This window comes from Macaca fascicularis, chromosome 1 (assembly GCF_037993035.2).
Source record: "Macaca fascicularis isolate 582-1 chromosome 1, T2T-MFA8v1.1".
NCBI lineage: Eukaryota > Metazoa > Chordata > Mammalia > Primates > Cercopithecidae > Macaca > Macaca fascicularis.
In genome coordinates, this window is record NC_088375.1 from 167,990,512 (window position 1) to 168,013,066 (window position 22,555).

Consider the following 22,555-nt stretch of genomic DNA (forward strand, 5'->3'; position numbering starts at 1 on the left):
ATGAAGAACTGCACTTTTAAAAAACTGAGATTATTCACATTACAAATTGTTACCTAAACAACTGGAAGGCATGAGCAGAAGTCACTTTACCTTTATATAACTTTTGGACTATATGAGCCATCTTAGTATTTCTATATTTCTAGTTTGAAAGGAATTAACTTTCAAGGTTCCAAGCTGTAGATAAATGGGGAAGCATTTTGCATGGTCCACAATATTTATAATCTTGTGCTAGTAGGTATATTTATATCTAACACAATTTGTGGAAATACAAGGGGCCAAAATGTCTTGAACCTGCAAACATCTTTACTTACGAAGCTCTGGATGACTCTCTATTGGGTTTGAGTCAATATAAATTTCATAAATGACTACATCTTGCTTTTGCTTTTGTTGATGAATGCCCTACTCTGCAGCTATCAAACTCACCAGGCTGCATAAATAGCAAAAGATGAAGCTGCAATAGAATTCCGAAGGTGATAAACAACCACATTCTAAGGGCCCAGGCACATAAAACAGCCATTACTACTTTTGACTTGCTAGTCTAGTAAGACTTGGCAGACTATAAGTTGTATGAATACATAGTATTGATTTTAATAGATGGTAAAGATATGCCTTAAGCATTATCTGTCTACAGGCATGTAGCAATTCCTTGCCGTATTTCATAGTCTTCACATATCTCTTTGCCATGGGATAATAAATACTTGAATGACTACTGGAAAAAGAATTTCCCCACCACCAGTATACTGCACACCCTAGGAACCATTTTATGTCTTCATAGACTAGATAGTTTCAGTCTTAGCAAAATTGTCTTGAAAAAATACCAATTGTGCTTTGAGATTATGAATTTGTAAATCATTAAAATGAGATCCAATGAAGTGAGGGGTTAATTAAACAATGACTTTCCATATTGAGTTTTTTTTCTTTCATTTTACAAAATGGCCCTCATTCAACAAAATTATACCAAGGAAAAATTAATTGAGAAATTATTACTATTTTTTTGTGTGAAACCTGGAAGTGGTGCTTTAAAATAAATCTGCATAAGAAATTCTAATAGAAGCAAAACTAAATGTCAACATTGTAATGTTTTTGTGTAGCCTACAGTTTTCAACACATCAAGGGCATGTTCATCCAGGGCCACTGCTCTGTTTGACACGTCATCCCAGAACTGAAAAAATAAAAGCGTACCTGGTCCAATTGTTAAAGGGGATCCTGTTCGGGGTGGGGTAGCTGGTACATTTTTTGGAGGCAGTGGTGGAGGTGCTGCAAAGAGATAAGAAATCAAGTATCATTGGTCATGTTCTTCCTAAGCTATACAACACACTTTAAATAAGCAGCATTTGGGCTTTCAGTTATATTCCTGCTATTGGAAATGGAATAGCAATCAATGGTCTATTTGTTTAAACTTCGAAGCCAAAGAACTGAAGCAGAACCCATTCAGATTCTTCCATTTTATGAGAACAAGAGAATGTCAAAAGAATGTTGGACATTAATAATAATATCACCATTTTATTCATTTAAATATGATTCAACACACAAACCTCAAGCGACAACTATGTCCTACCTCCTGTACTAGGAACTAGGGTCATAGGGTTGAATAAAAATAGCCTCTGGCCTCAAGGGATTTATGACTGACTGAATGAACTCATGTTAGCTGACAGTTACAGTCGAGGGTTTGATAATGGAAATAACAGGTTGGGTGGGGGCTCCTGTGAGGGGTTTTTAATCCAGTCAGGATCTTGGTGTCCGGATTGAGTTGGGAAAGATTTCTCAAAATTATATTTCTTAAATTTTAGTACATTTTTTAAAGTTAGAAGCAAACTAACTCCTTGGGTCAAGGAAGAATGAACAGATTCCTTTGACAAAAATTACAGCCAAAACAAGTATCATGGTCCCTACGAAGAGATTCACCCTTCTGAGTTGGACTTGTCAACTTTCTGTGCAAAGTTTGAAATTACTGTTTCAATGGGTTCATTTCTTCTTCCTCTTTCTTTCAGTGTATGTTTTCTTGTCACTGGCCCTATTTGGTAGATTCAAAGAGTTCACACTAATTCAATAGGCCATCCCAAAGTTTAGCTGTGAATCTGAATGCCGTCCACTCTCTCATAACCTAAACGCAGAGGGAGGCAGGTGGGCACATGGCTGGGGAGTGCTTGCTGGTGCCTTCCACTTGACTAAATTAGGAAGAAGCTTTTCATGTCATTCCTCCCTCCTCCTCCCCTTCCCGTACTTTATTTATTATTTTTAGGTAGCATCCTGTTCTTCCACACAATAAGTATGACTAACAACTCTCATCCTAAAGCCTAGGAATATGTGGTTCTTAATCTTAGTTATGAGCTTCTGAAAACTACACCTCTAGTGGATCATATTTTCCCACAGAAGTTAACAGTCAATCAGGGGCTCTGCTCCTGATTAAGGATCTCTGCCAAAAATCAAGGTCATAATCAACAAAATACGATAAAAACAAATAAAATACTATAAAAGCCTACTAAGCTAAAATAGAAAACATATGCTGCAACTACAAAATGAGCAGAATGGTACAATGCACATCAATTAAACAACAGTCTGCATGGTGCTAAGTGCAACCACAGCACTTAAGACTCACAACTCTGAAATACCAATAGTTAAAACCAATACATCATCCCCATAAACAATTCACTTACTTTCTTGGCATTTAGGAAAGGGTTTTCTAGGGATCACTTGTATAGCTCAGGTCTGTAAAGAAAGCTTTTCAAAGAAGTTACAGCTTTTTCACTGGTTTTGTTTTGCAGGGAAAAGCATTCAAAATCATGCCACTGTGGTTCAAATATTTTAAAAATATGTTTTTCATGGCCGGGCGCGGTGGCTCACGCCTGTAATCCCAGCACTTTGGGAGGCCGAGGCGGGCGGATCACAAGGTCAGGAGATCGAGACCACGGTGAAACCCCGTTTCTACTAAAAATACAAAAAAAAATTAGCCGGGCGCAGTGGGGGGCGCCTGTAGTCCCAGCTACTCAGGAGGCTGAGGCAGGAGAATGGCGTGAACCCGGGAGGCGGAGCTTGCAGTGAGCCGAGATTGCGCCACTGCACTCCAGCCTGGGTGACAGAGCGAGACTCTGTCTCAAAAAAAAAAAAAAAAAAAAAAAAATATGTATATATATATATATATGTTTTTCAAAGTTCAGAAGTTTTTAAAAAATTGTTGATAATGATGTTTTTCCTATCCTGTTTAATGAGAGAAACATCTTTGGAAAGGCTAGATCACATGGCTTTATAGCAATAATATTTCCAACAAACAACCTCTCAGCCTTTGATTATGAATCCCCTCGGTTAATTCTCAGGATCATGTTTAGGCACCAAGGTGCAAGCTCTGGAGATACTGAACTGGAAAAAGTATTAGTTGGTCTGTATGTGAGCCCAAAGGAGCAAAAATACCCTGTGCATCTCCCTCCTCCCAAAACGCATCTTTTTGAAATCCAGTTCTCCAAAGAGTGCCTTCCACAGGCGGCATGCTTCAGAGGCAGTATACTGAAAAGGGAATTCAATAAATCTGTAAGAAGGGTGGCTTTGCCTGATGAACCATCCATTCAGTCCAAATAGCCCAACCCATCACCGGTGAAGGGCTATCTAGATCTTCAGGACCTCCTTTCCCAGCCACCTGGGTCATGCTGGAAGAAGCCAGACCGATGGCAACTTTCACATACATTTACTCTGATCTACTGTCTCAGCTTCTGTCTACCATATAGCCTCAGTTCTCTTGTTCCCCAATTGTCACTCTTTTCTATCAATGTGTTCTTTCTGTCCCGTGTAGCCTCAGTTGTTCTATAGGATGAGCAGAGACCATATCAGACTTGTTCACCTCTGTGTTATATGATAGCTTAATGCCCGGAACGCAGTAGTTTCTTTAGCTCACTTGCTTCTTATTCTTACATATATACAATGAATAAATGAATGAATAAGCATGTGGGATTTCAGAAAAGGCTATGACTCAAGGTTAATAATTTGCTTTATTGTATTATTTTCTTCCTGTCTTCATAAGCTGCCCTGAGTTCTTTAACTTGAAAGTCTGTTAGAATAACATCTCTTCTTAATATTATTCAGTTCTAATGTTGCTTACGTAGACTTTCTAAGAGTTGCCTATGCATGTTTCACTATGCAGACAGACAGTAAAATGAGTCACTTATTTTTCCAGACAGAGCAGACACGTAACTTACTTCCAGTGGGAAAAGGCCTTGTTAACTTTGGCGACTCCATGCTTGGATTAATTGGTTGGCCTGAACCCCATATCTCAGGCTGGTCTAAAAGAACTGGAAACAAAAAAGAAGATTTCCCAGGGAGAATTAAAAAAAATCCCCATACTTTAGAACTTAAAATTTCAATTTCAATTCGAGCTTTACAAAATTATTTTCCTCTTGTCTCAGTACTAAAACATTAATTTAGGAATGTGCTGCTCCTTATTCTTTTCAAGCAGAGAATAGAAATAGGAGTGTGGTGAGAGTGTGGGTGGGAGGAGTATCTGTGTGTGTGCATATAGCTACATAAAAACTTTCAGAGCAGAATCTGCATTTTCTTCCTGGGTGGTCACTTAAGGACATTCTGAGTATCAGTACATGTACTGGCTCTGTTTCAGGTACCCATTTGAAAATCCAGACATTAACCCCATGAACACTTGTTTTGTTGTAAGTTCGTTTATTTAAAGCCTCCTATGAATATGCTTCAAAACCGAAATGCCTGCATTCTATGCAGTGGTTCCTATCCTTGAAGGGTTCTACAGGGTTTTTACATAAACCTTTTACAGCATCATAAAAAGAAATTAAAAACGCTTGGTGAATATGTTAAAAGAACCAGAAAAAATGAGTGCTTAGACGTTTAACATAGGGCAATTAGGTTTTGGGCCTAAGGACACTGAATTTAACATTTCTTCTCTTTCTTTCTGCTTTCTGTTCTGATTTTTAAAAATAGCTATGACAATGCAAATAGTTAGTGCTTCTCAGCCCCTATCCTGTGGCAGGGACTATGCAAGTACTCCTGTCATTCATTATGTCGTCTAGGACAGGATGAGAAGTCAGTTGGATGCGGTTTGAATCTATCCTCTGCACTGACTGTAGGACCTTGGCAAGTTGCTTAACCTCTCTGCGCTGCCTTCCTTTAGTGTAAAGTGGAGATAATAAAAGCAACCTTAGGGAGTTATGAAGAGAATTAACAGATGAAAGATATATTAATATAGTATATATAAAATGTATATAAAACACATATCACAAGGCCAGTAGCTATTACTATCTATTCGAATACTCACACCACCACCATGTGGTTGAGACCAGTACCACTTGTGGGAAAGGAAACTAATGATTGGAGTGGTTTAATGAAGTGTCCATGGTAAAAACAGAAGAGCTAAGATCTGATGCAGCAGACCTAACTCTAAAATACATATTTTTTTCCCCAGACCATTTCAACTAGTGATAGAAAAATCTTTCTAGGCCAGGCACGGTGGCTCACAGCTGTAATCCCAGCACTTTGGGAGGCTGAGGTGGGAGGGTTACTTGAGTCCAGGAGTTCGGGACCAGCTGGGCAACATGGTGAGACCCAGTCTTTACAAAAAGTACAAAAGTTAGTCAGGTGGGGTGGCATGTGCCTGTGATCCCAGCTACTCGGGGGGCTGAGGCAGGAGGATCGCTGTGGGAGGTCGAGGCTGCATTGAGCTAAGAACTTGCCACTGTTTTCCAGCCTGGGTGACAGTGAGATCCTGTCAAAAAAAAAAAAAAAGGAAAACAAAAAGAAAAAGATAAATCGATCTAATGAAGAATGAGTAGATACGAAAGGGAAGTGTGGGTATTGAAAAAGCTAGTGTGGCTGGTGCAAAGGCAGGAACTTTACAGAAGTTCAGGGGCTGAAATCATCTAAAGAACAATTGGAACAATTGAGGCCACAATCACAGACAGGTCTAGGTAGGTATCTCCTCTCCACCACAGGCCTCAGAGGTGGTCTTCGCTCTGTTTAACATGAACGCAAACATTCTCCAAAGATATGAAGCAGCATTTTCTTCATGAATTCAATGTGGAGCACAGCTTTGATTTTTAAAGAATGATTTCTATTCTTTATATAAAGTTTCCATATAGTTATGGGATTCCTTAAACGGGCAGATTTAGGTGCAACCAATCAAATCCCCTCTCCAGTAACCATACAATATGTCATTAAAAGTGAGACTGATAGTAGATGAGTTAATAAGGAAACTGATAGCCTCACTGCAAGGCCACTTTTACATAGGGATTCTAAGTTATGGGCATTTATATCACTAAAGGAGTATTTAGAAATGCTCTTTGTACATTTTCCTAACAAAATCATTGAAAATATTCAGGTGTGGCTGACTGATGGCTGTCTCCCAGAATTCATTCTCCAGTTCTTCTATAGTAACAGAATTTTAGCTGGCTACATGGCACCCAGTTCTCTCCAGTGGGGTTTGGCAGGAAGTGACCTGTGTCTCTTCTAGTTTTGCTCTTAGAATAGTTAGCAGTGAGTTCCAGTGGTCCTCACCCCACTTCCTCTCTTCTGAATGGGAGAGGAGGAGAGCTACAGCAGCCACCTTGGAGCCAGAGATAACAGTAACATTTTAAAGACAGCAGAGCTACTTTACCAGTCCTATATTGTTTACTTCTAGACTGTTAACATGAAAGAGTAATAAGATTCCATCTTGTTTAATTTATTGTACTTGAGGTCTCTTTGTTAATGTAGCTTATTCTACCCATTATGCTTCTAATTCTTGCCATCTTTAACACTTAAGACCTTCACCAATAGATCCTAGAAAGATAATATGTTATTATACATTTACCATGGTGCCCCTAAGTCAAATAATTTTTATAAAAACTTTCTATGTTACCAAACATAGCTACTGGAGATACATGCATTAGACGTAAACACATTTCGGGAATAGATAAGATGCATTTTATAGAGAGTTGATTTTATATCAGTAAAGTACACAGTATTTACAGCCATCCAAAAAATGGTTGATTTTAAAAAGTTATATCTTTAACTCTAGGAATAAATATTTACTAGGTAAACTCAAAAATAATGGCAAAAATAAAGATATTCCTTCAGTAGTGTTTTCTTTTTATTTATTTATTTTTTTTTGAGGTAGGGTCTTGCTCTGCTGCTCAGCTGGAGTGCAATGGTGTGATCACAGCTCCCTGCAGCCTTGACTTCCTGGGCTTAAGTGAACCACCCACCTCAGCCTCCCGAGGAACTGGGCCTACAGGCATACACCACCATGCCCAGCTAATTAAAAATTTTTTTTTGCAGAGATGGGGTCTCCATATGTTGTCCAGGCTGGTCTCGAACTCCTGGGCTCAAACAATCCTATCTCAGCATCCCAAAGTGTTGGGATTGAAGGAGCGAGCCACCACGCCTGGCCTTGTTTCTAAGTTTCTAAATGATTCAAGGTCATTCCTGGGTCTTCAGGCAGCAAACAATGACTGTTGTGAGCAATCCAACTGAAGCCTTCATTATGAGGTGGGAAAGAGCAAATGTGGTCAGGGAGGCTAGATCCCAACGACAGTGGCAATGACGGGTGTATGAAGGTCTGTCTCCATTTGTGATTCTGTTGATACCTCAAATGATGATGGTCTGGTTCCCAGAGTGTTTACTCTGTGACAGGGATTTGTGTAGATTTGCAGTAATTTTTACTGACTTCTTTTGAAGAATGAGCTTGTTAGTAATGTTTCAAATCCTAAAATAATACAGATTTGCAAACTAAACTTCTGTTCTTGACAGCACACCTATATTGAAACTTTTCTTTCCCATGAAGATACTATATTTAAAATATACCTCAAAGTACATACATTTTATCTAGAAAAGCTGTACTTCAATAAAAGAAAAAACAAATCTATAATATATGGAGTTTCTTTTCCTACCTTCTGTCTTCTGTTCATCAAAAGCTGATTCTAGTGGTGGGCCAAAGAGAGGAGCAAGGGCCGTAGTGTCATCAGGAGGCTTTTTGCTAAATCACACACATTAAGGCAAAATACAGAGAAAGGGCTCAAAAATTAATACTCAAAAAGATATACAAACTTTCAAATATTTTTCTCAGTAAAACAAGTGTGTGTGTGCACTAGTGTATACAAGCCCCGTTAGGACCAGAAAGTATTTTATAAGGATGTCAGATGTATTATGGGACAAAAGAATTCATAGAAGGTGAGATCCTTAGTTCTCAGTGGAGAACTGAGGTGCTCATCCAATAGAAATAAGTTGAAGGAGAATAACTCTTTCAAAGCATCCTGATTCTCTATACCTAGAAGAGATAATACTAGAGCTGAGTTTACTGCAAAGCACCTTTCTCTAAGACCTCAAGTACCATTTATATTTGATTTCACCACATCTCTGTGTTGTAGTTAATGCAGTTTATAATTAGTGAAAGTCAAGCATAGGGATATTAGGTAAAAAGCCACCGAGAAGTTTCATCCTCTAACAGACTAGTTGTAACCTCCTAATACCCCAATACAGTAAATCTCAGAAAGAGAAGTATTATGAAATCAGGGGAAAACAGGAGGATAAGTTAAACTTGCATCCTTTCTCTTAATTATTACTCCAGACTGATTATTAAGAAAATGATGCATAATTATCTTCATTTCTTCTCCAAATCTGATTCCCCTCATTGATCCCAATGAGGTCTATATGGTATGGTAAGGGGCAAGGGGTGAAGAGGAGAGGGGAGAGGTTGGAGGAGGATAAAGATTGAAAATAATTCAGCTTTTAAATAGAAATAGCAGTCTTTTTATAAAACAGTGCCCATTTGCACAATACTTACCTAACCCACAGAATACACTGTAAAATACAATGCTTTGCCAAAAATTAAAAACAGATAGGAAGATTCCTTTGGTGGGTGGCAGGTGGAATGCATCATGAGATGGCATCCAACTAAAAAGGCTTATTTTTGTAGGGCAATATAATAATATTGAAGATCAGCATTCCAGACACCAAAAGACCTCTTTAGAGAGAACTTTAGCTGTCCCATCAGGAAGGGGACTGCACATTCTGATAGACAGTTACTTCAGATAAGTGCAGAATATTTCCCTAAAGGTCTCCCTTGGGCTGCACTTTTCAAAAATAATAACATATTTGACCATGATATGGATATACGGACTGACATATTTTGGTAGAGCCTTTGTTAATGGGAGCTGAGAGTTTAGCTCAAAGGAGATTTGCTTAATTGTTAAAAGTTCATGATGCCTTGCATAAAACACAACTAATGTCTTTCACACTCACCTTATAAGTTCTGGAGTTGGTGTGGAGCGCCTGGGTCTTGCCACTTCTTCACCTGATGCACAGGACAAAGGAACTTTTTAGACATATTTTTACCATTCCCTGATATGTCTTATAACCTACATTTGGAAACACTTAGAGATTTAAGTCCCATCAATAAGCAACTCAGTATGAAAACTTTGCAAAACAAACCTTCTCTCCTGGCAATGCAACAGCCATATATTAGGCATATGTAGTGGTGTTTTCTCTGGCATTTGTAAAACCTCATTAACTAAGGAACTTCCGTGACAAGCCATCAAATAGAAGATCTGGATAGTGCAGCACTTAGTGAAAGAGCACACCATTCTTGGAATGTCTGCTGCCTTGACTGGTTCTGCTTTCCAATGAAGAGAATACTAAGCCAGGCCATATGTGTAGGACATGAATCCAGCATTCTCTGCCTGTTCTTTTCTTAAAATGCCAAGAAAATGTTGTATCTTTAACTATGACACATGAATTTAGAATTTCCTAGGATGTGTTGTATGCAGCAGAGGAGAATTGTGCCCTATGTGTATTATAACCTATATCATATCGCTTTGGTTGACCAAAATTTTCATATCAAATAACACAAGAATGGGTAAGTTGCTTCTACTTTCAGTTCCTTCTGCCCGCCTGTTCTTCCCACCCCCAGCAACAAATACACACTCGATTAAATTCATTTCTAAAGTTAAATAATACAGCAAGAGTTGACAAATATAGAAAGAAAATAGCAATGCTTTTCCAAAAACATATTTATTTTCAGAACTTAAACATTAATCACTCAGAACCCACAGGGGCCCTCTATCATTACAAGAATTCTTTGCTGTAAAAGTAAAAAATTTGTAAGTCTTAAAAATTAAGCCCAGGAATGCATAATTCATATGCATATATACTCCAAGATCCAAGGAACTGTTCTTTCTTTTAAATCATACGCTATTTCTGGTAGCTAAGATATACTTACTGGATAAGTTCCTTTTAATTGCACCCTAGAATTAGAAATAGACACTATAAGGTTTAAGACCACATATATGTTATGTACAATATGTATTATTTCTGTCATTGCAATTAAACTGAACTCAAATAAATGCAGATAGGGAAATGAAATTTTTCTCAGAACCGCATTTAAGTAGGAAATTGTAGGTATACACACAGAAATCAGTTTTTTTTTTATTTCATTCAAAGATTATAGAGAGGAGGGAAGGGTAAATCATAAGTCTTCTGAACAAGAAAAACCCCTTACCTGGGTAGATTTGGTAAATTAAATTCAAATATTGAATAGGCCATTAAAAAAAACCTCTTAAACTCTAGTAGATAAGAAAGTAAATCGAAGTTTAGCATATGTTTGATGCTTAAAAATTACAGAGTGTATTTAGGAGTAGTGCATGCTCCTTGTCAGGTGGGGTCCCCAGGTTGCTAATGGAAACAGTCATCAGTTTACAAATGTGATTTTAACAGGTATAGGTGGCAAGTGTAAAAGGCAAGGGAAACTTGAGCCATCTGCCATTGAATGAACTGTTTTATTCAGAAAGTCAGGGAATTCCACCCTATGCACTCATCCTCCCAATTTATTTCACTTGCCGGCCACTAGGCCCATCGATTCGTGAATTGGAAGTAATGTCTTGTGTTCAAGACATCGTGATATTATTGGAATACAAACAGCCCTGGCAGGAATAATCTGAGCACCTCATCTCCAGTTTTTATAATGCCTTAGCATAAACTTATTTAGATAGTAGAAGGATTGATTAGATAAAAAGTTTTGATTAAAAACCAGAAGTTGTGAAAAGTTCTCAGCATGGATGCCACCAGAAAAGTAGACCACGAGGATGGCTGCATCGTGGGGTAGAGCATGGCTTGGGATGCCTGCCATAGGAGAATGACAGGGGCAGAGTTGAGGACAGGGAAAGCCGAAGTACATATAAGAAAGCATTCCAAAAGGTGAGACCATGAACACATTTGTTGGATGGCCACCAAACACATTTTTTTCCTCTTTTTAATTTTAGTGAAGGCTCAATTTGGTGGTCACGGATACATTTTCTTCTCTCAAAGTATAACATTAACAGCTTAGGACAAGATTTAGCGCCTCTGTAATCGACCTATAAGAAGCTTCTTTCCCTTGTTCCTAAGGCTGCATCAGCATTTTTTGTCCAATTTTGAACCCATTTATGCTAAAGGAGCAGTTTCAATCTGAACAAGGATCCATTTGATGCTTTCTCAGTCTCTCAAACTACATTTTCTGGCTTGTTTTGTCTAATAATGTCATCTGTTTTTCTCTACTAAGTGTGCCATATAGAGAATTACTACATTATTTATAAATACTTTCTAATAAATATGGCCACGTAAATCTGCCGAGGACATTATGGAAGTTTGGATACAGGTTTACTTTTGGAAAAGAAGGCTCTGTAGACAGAAATGATTAGATAACAGAAATAATTAGATAACAGATGTTTTTCTGGGTTATGAACTGTCAGATAGAATTTCATTAATAAGATCTGAAGGGAAAAAAGAGGGCCTTTAGTTCCAAGCACTCAATCACAAGATTAATAAATAGCATTGAGGGAACACAGCCCACCTAGTACTGTGAGGCCTAAAACCCAGGAGGTCCCAGAGACTGTATTGAAGACCTCTTTGTCCCTCTGTCCTACTCCTTCAAATGTTAATATCCATGAAACCAAGAAAGGTACAGAGCTCCTTTTGTAGTCATCAATTCCCAGGGGTGTCAATTCATTCCTTAGATATTCACAGTTGAAAGGCACTAAAGAAGAAGCCCCTGTAACATTTTTATTAAATAGTCTTCACGAATGAACAATCCCAAGTTAAGTGCAACCAAGACATGGCAGAAGTATTCAAGAAAACTCTATTGTTTAGAAATTAGGAAGAACAAAGCTAGTATCAATTTAGAAAGCAACAAATGTTTGAAAAATCAGCAGCAAGTCAGCAGCAACAGAAAAGAAAGTCCTGCTGTCTGCTGGATGGGCATACAGGTCTCTGATGACCTTAATGTTGCAGCATGACATATTTAGAAAAAGACTGAGGTGATGTTGACCACACAAACCACATTCAGGAAAAAAAGCCCATTGGATTCAAAAACCTCCCCTTGTCAAGTGACTGTATTTTCCCCCTTTCAATGCTTGTTTGTTGTTATATGTATGTCGTGAATAAATTTCCTCACTTTGAATAACTGAATTCACTCTTTTCATAATCTGTGATGTCACTTAACAGCTGGGTTGGAATCATCCATAGATTAGCGGTCTCTGCAGATACCGTCTTTCAATGGCATTAGCTATGTAGTTTAGCAGAGAACCACCAACTGGTCACCTGGGGCAGGGTATTTGCATCAAATAATAATTGACTAATTGGATTGGCACAGGCCTAGGGATATTTCAGAGAGGCTGTTTTCAGTTCCATTTCCTCTCTTAAGGGACTGACCAGGTAAATGATTATCATTTCAAAAATAACAAAGACCCTACTTTTTGTTGCTTTAAATTCATGATACTCTTCAGCCGGGCGCGGTGGCTCATGCCTGTAATCCCAGCACTTTGGGAGGTCAAGGCGGGTGGATCATGAGGTCAGGAGATTAAGATCATCCCGGCTAACACGATGAAACCCCGTCTCTACTAAAAATACAAAAAATTAGCTGGGTGTGGTGGTGGGTGCCTGTAATCCCAGCCACTCGGGAGGCTGAGGCAGGAGAATTGCTTGAACTCGAGAGTTGGAGGGTGTAGTGAGCAGAGATCGTGCCACTGCACTCCAGCCTGGGTGACAGAGTGAGATCCATCACAGAAAAAAAAAAAAAAATTCATGATACTTTTCAACTTGAGGAAAATGACAGTTTCCATTTTGAACAATACAAATTAATATTGGTCTACCCTCCCAAATTTTGTCTTCTGTGATGAAATTTATTTAGAATTATGTGATAGCCTAGGAATAATGACTTGAAAGTGTGTCTCCCTCTCCCAAGATGGAAATTATAATGATGTATCAGCATATTCTGATCATTGTAAGTTATGTTGCAGGAACATATTTTGAATTCAGGCTTAAAAACAATGATAGCTTAAAAATGGTGTCCTTACATTCTTAATAGTTTTATTATTCTTTATTATCTCTTTGCTATCAACTTCTATGGTACTTTCTGGTGAACTAGGCCTTTTATGTACACACACACACACACACACACACACATACACACACACATTCCATATATTTTCCAAATTTAGTACTAGGAGTTGAGATTCCCATGTATTAGTTTAGTTAGTTATGGGAAAGTGCTCTGACAATTCTAAAATATGCCCTTGGTACTTAAGAGGGTCAGAGGCTTTCAATCAGTAAACCTGTTTCATCTGCCTCACTCACACTGGGTTATCATAAATTTAATGGGAAACCAACCTGGCCACCTTGCCTTGGCAGCAATTTTCTCTATACATGTTTAAGGTAAAAATGTTGAGAGTTCTTACCGGGCTGCGCCTCTGTGATCAGCAAAAAGGAAGAGAGAACAGACACCTAGTCAGAGAATGATGGATCAGTCAAAAGTCTTGGGTAATAGAAAACTTCATAAGCAGCTAACCAAACATACACTCCAGAGAATCAGGCCAAAGGAAGACAGGCAGTCCTAGTATTTAGGGCTTATTTAAACCACAGGAGGCATTGGAGAACCTTAAAGAGAGGATATCCGTTGTACAATACAGCTTTGCTAAGGTGGATATGTAAGTTTTAGTTATGTGTACGTAAGAACAAGGCAGAAACATACAAGAAAACTTTACTAACAATGTTTAATGTCTTGCCATAGAAGTTTTTCTCTAGAAAGTTTGAGGAGGGGGTACTTAGAGAATAGAGAAGTAAACTGTTTCCCTACAGAGCAGGATGTTAGCAAATATAGACAATAATGCATTTTTCACGTAGTTAGGGTACAAAAAGAGCTTACAAAAAACCAGAGGCAGGATTTAGAGAGCACTTTTCCTTGTCTGGAATTTTTCTTTGGTGTTCTATGGAAGGTGTGCTTATAAGGATACTTTTGTGTTGAACATTCTTGGCCTAGTGATTTGGGCGGCCTCTACCAATGTCATGTCAATGATGAGAATGTGATGGGAAAGATGAGGAGGCCCTCACAAACATAGTTGGGAATGACGAAAACTGTCCAGCAGCAACAGAACCCTGGTGGACCACATGACCTTAGAAAACACAAAATCAATGTGCAAAAATCACAAGCATTCCTATACACCAATAACAGACAAACAGAGAGACAAATCATGAGTGAACTCCCATTCACAATTGCTACAAAGAGAATAAAATACCTAGGAATCAAACTTACAATGGATGTGAAGGACCTCTTCAAGGAGAACTACAAACCACTGTTCAACAAAATAAAAGAGGACACAAACAAGTGGAAGAACATTCCATGCTCATGAATAGGAAGAATCAATATCGTGAAAATGGCCATACTGCCCAAGGTAATTTATAGATCCAATGCCATTCCCATCAAGCTCCCAATGACTTTCTTCACAAAATTGGAATAAAACTACTTTAAAGTTCATATGGAACCAAAAAAGAGCCCTCATTGCCAAGACAATCATAAGTAAAAAGAACAAAGCTGGAGGCATCACACTGCCTGACTTCAAACTATACTACAAGGCTACAGTAACCAAAACAGTACAGTACTGGTACCAAAACAGAGATATAGACCAATGGAACAGAACAGAGCCCTCAGAAATAACACCACACATCTACAACCATCTAATCTTTAACAGACCTGACAAAAGCAAGCAATGGGGAAAGGATTCCCTATTTAATAAATGGTGCTGAGAAAACTGGCTAGCCATATGTAGAAAGCTGAAACTGGATCCTTTCCTTACAACTTATATAAAAATTAATTCAAGATGGATTAAAGACTTAAATGTTAGACCTAACACCATAAAAACCCTAGAAGAAAACCTAGGCAATACCATTCAGGACATAGGCATGGGCAAGGACTTCATGACTAAAACACCAAAAGCAATAGCAACAAAAACCAAAAGAGATAAATGGGATCTAATTAAACTAAACAGCTTCTGCACAGGAAAAGAAACTACCATCAGAGTGAACAGCAACCTACAGAACGGGAGAAAATTTTTGCAATCTACCCATCTGACAAAGGGCTAACATCCAGAATCTACAAAGCACTTACACAAATTTACAAGAAAAAATCAAACAACCCCATCAAAAAGTGGGCAAAGGATATGAACAGACACTTCTCAAAATAAGACATTTATGCAGCCAACAGACACATGAAAAAAATGCTCATCATCACTGGTCATCACAGAAATGCAAATCAAAACCACAATGAGATACCATCTCACACCTGTTAGAATGGCAATCATTAAGAAGTCAGGAAACAACAGATGCTGGAGAGGATGTGGAGAAATATGAACACTTTTACACTGTTGGTGGGAGTGTAAATTAGTTCAACCATTGTGGAAGACAGTGTGGCAATTCCTCAAGGATCTAGAACTAGAAATATCATTTGACCCAGCGATCCCATTACTGGATATATACCCAAAGGATTATAAATCATGCGACTATAAAGACACATGCACACGTACGTTTATTGCGGCACGATTCACAATAGCAAAGACTTGGAACCAACGCAAATGTCCATCAATGATAGACTGCATTAAGAAAATGTGGCACATATACACCACAGAATACTATGCAGCCATAAAAAAGGATGAGTTCATGTCCTTTGTAGGGACATGGATGAAGCTGGAAACCATTCTGAGCAAACTATCTCAAGGACAGAAAACCAAACACTGCATGTTCTCACTCGTAGGTGGGAATTGAACAATGAGAACACTTGGACACAGGGTGGGGAACATCACACACCAGGGCCTGTCGTGGGGTAGGGGGAGGGGGGAAGGATAGAATTAGGAGAAATACTTAATGTAAATGACGAGTTAATGGGTGCAGCAACCAGCATGGCACCATGTATACATATGTAACAAACCTGCACGTTGTGCAAATGTACCCTAGAACTTAAAGTATGATAAAAACAACAACAACAACAACAACAAACACAACAAGCAAATGTATGACTTCTTCCTTTCGCTTTTCAAATCTTGATTATGGCTGCTATCAATTTATTACAACAATCTCTGATAGCTCTGCCTCTTTAGGAGCTTTCTGATGTTACACGAGTGACTAGGATGTGAGTGGGGAAAGAGCTGTTCGTCAGTTTCCCTTTCAATATATGGGCTAATGCATGGAGTCACCAGAAGCTACCTCCCAAAACCAAAATGAGGAGCACAAACACAAAGAAAGTTAGGAGTTTGTTCAAATGTAGAGGATATTCTTTCTAGAGCATAGATAGGAAGCAAAACTTGTAGCTTTTTACATCTGGGTAGGCCTCCATGAATATCTAGTCCAACTGGCTACATGCTATAGAGAGGAAGATGAGGCTCTGAGATACACAGCTAGTAAGCAGGTAGAACCAGACAGAATTCAGATCCCCTGTTTCTCATTTTCTCATTCCTTCTATGATGCCAAGCATAGCATTGTTGAATGACTCCAAAAGCAGCGAGTCATTGTGATTAACATCCAGGAGTGGTTATTTTTCAGACAAGCTTATAAGTAGCTAGGATTCTAGACATATTATTCTAGACAATTTACTTGTAATATTACAGACTTTATTATTTGCCTTATTTTCCAGGTACTGCTACCTATTGAGTCCACCTTTCTTATAAACCTGCCTGGATGCACCTTAAATAAAATTGTAAAAAAAAAGGCCACATGAATACTTGTTTCTGGGCTTAAATTATCTTATTGACTAATCCATACTGTGTTTTGAGAAAAATTCAAACACTTTTATAAATGAAACTTTAGACTTTATTATTCTTTAGTGACCAAATTAAAAAGTTCTTTTGTGTAGAAAGAGGTATGGGAATTTCATGACAAACAATTCACTTTTAAAATATAGCAATTAGAGGACTAAAAGTGGCCCAAGATAAAATTGTGAGAAATATGCAAAATAGAACCTAGATTGCAAGCATTCAGAGGCAAAACCTTACATACAAGACACTTTATTATTAAGGCAGGTGCAAGAGTAATTGTGGTTTTTGGCCATTACTTTTAATTTAAGGTTATACAGAATACTTTTTCAAAATAATTTCAAATATATTAATCTACCCAAATTGAGTCATATCTTAATTTCCAATGAGTTATAAACCTCTATTTTAATCACAAGTTCAAGGTTTAATTTTTTTTCTAGTAAGAGACAACCTTGTAATATAGCATTTTGGAAACTCCATTTGCAAAACGCCTTCAGCAGGGAATAGCTGTTCAAATTCATGTAGTCACAGGCTGATTAAACAGAACCCAAAAGACAGAGCTGGAAGCTGTACAAAGTGCAGACCCAGAAAGCCTCAAGGTCTTTAATTAAGAGCTATCTGAAAGCTTCGAAAGGAAAATAATTCCAGAAGCAAATGGGAGGGCTTTATATATGCCAATTATCACCACTGAAGAGCAAAAATTGGCTTAGGCTATGCCAGATAAGGACAGAAAAATTATTATCAGCCAGGACGGAAGGGTCTTTGCCTGTTCAAAATTTTGCTTTACCCTTTCTCCCATCATTTCCCAAGAATGTCAAAGCCTTTTAGTGTTCTATTTTTTGTTTACCAATATACAGAATTTTCTTCAAAGGCAGAAGAAAACTAATTTAGTATCTGGTCTTGATATATTCTATAAGCTGAGAGATCTACGTCCAAAGTTGCAAACCCAAATGCTTGCAGGAGTAAAAAGTGGGTGGGGGATGGGGAGGGGGTGCTGGGAGTCAGGCACATACACATTATGAGATTCTGGAAAACTGGCCACTATTCAGTGCACCCCATGTGCGCCACGTGAGAATGTGGGCTTAGTCCTGCCAGGACTTCAGAGAGATGATGAGCATCCAGATTTTTTTTTTTTTTAATTTGAAATGTTCTAGTTTTGAAATGTGGGCTGAAATTGTTTTTAACTGCACAACCAAACAAAACACCTATTCAGTTGTTCAGAATCTGCAGGAGGTTAATTCACCTCTGATTGCAGCCATTTGTATCATACATAATAAGCACTCAGTAAATTCTATCTGCTGTTATTACTGCTTCATTTCTATGTCTGATTACTCAGAGACTTTGCAAGTGGTCTGCTTGTTTTCTGAACAAATTTCCTTCATTCCTAATTAAATACTGTGTTCACTACCTAGATTTCTCTTGGTCTTCCAATGTGGAAAACATTTTATTTTCCCTTCTACTTTTATTTTGGTGTTCAACTTAGAGATAACTCTTATTTTATATGTTGAGGCTATTTTCAAAGTGGATAAACACTGCTAATCTATGATTTTGTCACTGGAATGAAGATCGAGAATGTGGTATATTTCTAAAATTTATATAATTTTCAAAATGAATATATCTACCTAAAAGAAAATACTGCAGCCTACATCCTCAGTCTTCACACTGTTCTTATATGACATGGCAGTTCTGTTTTATTATCTTTTATATAACAGAGTTAACTTAAATTCAGTTAACTATGATACCTTCATCTTAGTCAATGTGAATAAAGTGTTTTAATATGTTTATCATTTCTAACTAACCAAACAATCTATCCCCCTTGTCACATTCATTAAATAACCCAGATTTTGAAGTTTTATGGCATCCTAATTTGCTAAATTTAGTGCTATAGGGAAACAAAGTTGAGAATGGGCAATTAACTACAAAGCACTAAACAAATATGATTTTTCTATAGCCTCATTTTAGTAAATTGAGTGATTAATGTTAGAGAATTTTCTAGGAAAGAATTAGAATATATGATCACTACATTTATTACTAAGATTCTTACGAGGATTCCTACTTGTTTTTAAATGCTTTAGGGTGAAGACAAACTATTTGGCAAGCATCAATTTGCCACGCTATTGTAGGTGTTTATCTGTATTTAAACTTCGGTCGACTACAGATTACAAGTTAAATTACAGCGACTGTCTATTATATTCAATCAGACATATTTGAGATGATCTTCTAAAATTTCATTTGGGAAGAGAAACGAAGAACCTGCTAGTCAATAAAATGACCAGGCCGAGGAATCAAGATGGACATTTCCAAAGAAAAATTAGGTGAGGGAGTGACAGGGGGAAATTCTTGCAGTTAAAATTAATGAAACTAATGAAAAAGAGAGAAGTTTTAAAGCACCATAGACAAAATTCAGGCCACACAGTCCTGTGGATATTTGAAGTGGCCAAATTTGGTTAATTCAGAAAAACATTCAGGGTCCACAAGAATAAATGAAATTGGAAACTGCCACAGAACAGGCGATGCATGGTTGATTTTGAATTACTCAGAAGCGGGCCATTTAGCTTAGTAATAATCATAATTGTAGCTCCTTATGTTATTTTTGGAAACCTAAAGAGTGGGGCTCATATTTTGAGACATTTTAATGTTTTGGTCTCATATTTTTGTCCTTCCTGTGTCTCTCTTCCGCCTCCCTCTTATCCTATGGCTTTTCTGTAAGCACAGTATCCTGTATGTGGTGGAGTGGCTGCCAGGATTTGGTCAGTGGGAAGGATAAGAGGTGAAAGCACTTACTGCACCACGCACCTAGGTGCGTTAACAACAAACCAACCACTTGGTGCTATGAACATGGAACATAATATTTTCCTATTTTCCAGCAGAGAGGTCACCTCTGTCAGCCATGCATCAGTATCCTGAGAACATGTTCCCAACAAACCAGGCAACCAAGAAGAGAACAAACTCATTTTATTTTTTGAGATCTGTTCCTTGTGTTGCTCTAAAATAAAACGATGTAGGTACATCGTATCAGACTTGTGTTGCCACTAAAAATCACCCACTGCTACTAAAAATTAACATCCACGAGGTAATTTGCATTTTATAAAGATCCTCTTTTCCAGTCTCTGACAATTCCAGGAGGGAATATTTGGATTTACTAAAACAAAAACAAAATAAAACCCCCCAGCTTCCCTACAACTCCCCATTCCCAGGCCAGCTTCATAGGCATTCCAGATGCTACTATGTTGTACACTAATCAAAAATTAACTTAAAAAACATTTGCTTAGCTCATGATATGTATATGTAGCTTGACTAATTCCAGTGGAAACTGCAATAAATGAAACTTAGTACCAAAAATATTTGATCATATGGCTGTGATTGAGGCAGAGGTGAATCTTTACAAAATTACCCCAGGGCCCTTAATAACGGGTTTGTAAAATCACTTAGCAACCAACTTCCTTTTTTTTCCCATGTGGCATAATGAGACCTGGTCATGGTTCACAAAGGTTTGTTTTTAAAGTTCAAAACCTTGTTTAGGTGTTAAACACAGTCAGTCATTAGATATGCAGATAATGAAAATAAACAGAATAAATAATGTTTGCCCCAAAAGTGGAAAGGACTTATTTCTTACCGGACTTTTCCTCTAAAAGCGTAGGCATGGGGAGGAAGAATAAAGAGAAAATGAGAGAGGTGAAATGTATTTTCAAGAAGAAACAGGACAAGACTCAGGATAACCTTACTTAAGGCAGCTCTTGAAGGCACTGCTTTTATAAATGCTTCCTGTGGGGGTCTGATATGGTCATTCCTAGGCTGCTGTCTTTAGTTCAAGCTACAGAGGGCATTGGTGTGGACTTCATCTGGGCATCTAAGCACATTCTAAGCTTGCTCCTTCCTTCCTTCCTTCCTTCCTTCCTTCCTTCCTTCCTTCCTTCCTTCCTTCCTTCCTTCCATGTTTCCTTCCTTCCTTCCATGTTTCCTTCCTTCCTTCCATGTTTCCTTCCTTCCTTCCTTCCTTCCTTCCTTCCTTCCTTCCTTCTTCCTTCCTTCCTTCCACCCTCCCTCCCTCCTTCTCTCTTTCTTTCTCTTTCTCTTTATTTATTTCTTCTTTCTCTTTCTCTCCTTCCTTCCTTCCTCCTTGCCTCCCTCTCTTTTTCTTTCTTTCTCTTTCTTTCTTTCTTTCTTTTTCTTTCTCTTTCTCCTTCCTTCCTTCCTTTCTTTCTTTTTCTTTCCTTCTTTTCTTCTTTCTTTCTTTCTTTCTTTTTCTTTCTTTCTTTTCTCTCTTTCCTTTTTCTTTCTTTCCTTCTTTCTTTCTTTTTCTCTCTTTCTTTCCTTCTTTCTTTCTTTTTCTCTCTTTCTCTCTTTCTTTTTCTGACAGAGTCTGTCTTGCTCTGTGCCCAGGGAGGAGTGCAGTGGCATAATCATAGCTCGCTGAAACCCTCAATTCCTGTTCTCAAGAGATTCTCCCACCTCAGCCTCCCATGTAGCTAGGACTATAAGCATGTACCACAATTTCTGGCTAATTATTTTTATTTTTGTAAAGATAGGGTCTTGCTATATTGCCCAGGCTAGTCTTGAACTTCTGGGCTCAAGTGATCCCCCCACCTCAGCCTCCCAAAGTTCTGGGATTAGAGGTGTGAACCATCATGCCTGGCCTAATCTTTCTTTTGAATGGTTTACTTTTATCAAACGGATTTGTGGCTTGACAATAAAAAATTATGTTTCATAATATTGAGAGGAGTTGGAAAATACTACTCATGCATTGTAGCCAGGCATGGTCATGAAACGAAAACACGAGACTTTCCAGAAACTCCAGTCTCACCGGGGAACCCAGGACCTATCATCTTCTCCAAGTCACCATGGCTAGAACTGTCAGTTCTTCTTAGATCCCATCCTTGATTTCTCCCTATTCTCCACGTACAATTATGAATTCTTCTCCCTGTGAGTGGTCAATGGCCCCTCAGAATGCCCTCTTACTTCCTCAGCTCCTATCTTAATGAGGCCTTCATTATCCCTCACTGACAGCACATTCGCTTCCTAGCTGAAGGTCCTATTTCCAGCTTCATCTCCTAATCCATCCTTCACACTATCCTCGGAATCATTTTCCAAAAATAGTGAAGTGAATATATCATTCTGCCCTTAAAAAACCTCTTTACTATCCAGAAAATAGAATGCCAACTCCATTCTATGGAATTTAATGCTTTGGTGAAGGGCTGCAGCTTCCCTTCCCACCCTCATCTTCCTCCGTTGACTTTCTATGAAGCCTGCACCTCGCTGCACTCTCCTGGCTCTCTTGGATGTGCCATGCACTTACACCCTTCCCTGTCTTCTTCCCATGCTACTTCTCCCTCTCCCTGAATCAAAATTACTCATTTTTCAAGGTCAGTAACATTTCTTCCATAAGACCTTTCCCAGCTTTGCCTGCCAAAATACATTGCTCCCTTCTCTGGTTTGATTGTGACTCAGTCCTTTTGTTCAAAATAATAAATAAATATTGAAGGCCTTTGTATTTGCCTGACCTTTATTAGCCTCAGGGA

The 22,555-nt window shown here is 38.2% G+C and overlaps 1 protein-coding gene across 48 annotated transcripts in view; it reads right to left on the bottom strand.

The window, feature by feature from the left end:
* Positions 1-22,555, bottom strand: part of SGIP1 (SH3GL interacting endocytic adaptor 1) — a 215,892-nt gene that overhangs the window by 69,772 nt on the left and 123,565 nt on the right. For 42 of the 48 annotated variants that reach the window (XM_045369555.3, XM_045369551.3, XM_005543131.5 and 39 more), the window contains 5 exons: positions 10,205-10,229; positions 9,229-9,280; positions 7,878-7,963; positions 4,188-4,280; positions 1,183-1,257 (listed from right to left, as the gene is read on the bottom strand). In XM_045369555.3, the coding sequence (XP_045225490.2) occupies positions 1,183-1,257; positions 4,188-4,280; positions 7,878-7,963; positions 9,229-9,280; positions 10,205-10,229 (331 nt within the window). The remainder of the gene's footprint in view (positions 1-1,182; positions 1,258-4,187; positions 4,281-7,877; positions 7,964-9,228; positions 9,281-10,204; positions 10,230-22,555) is intronic. The other 6 variants (XM_074004530.1, XM_074004524.1, XM_074004516.1 and 3 more) reach the window with 1 other exon arrangement.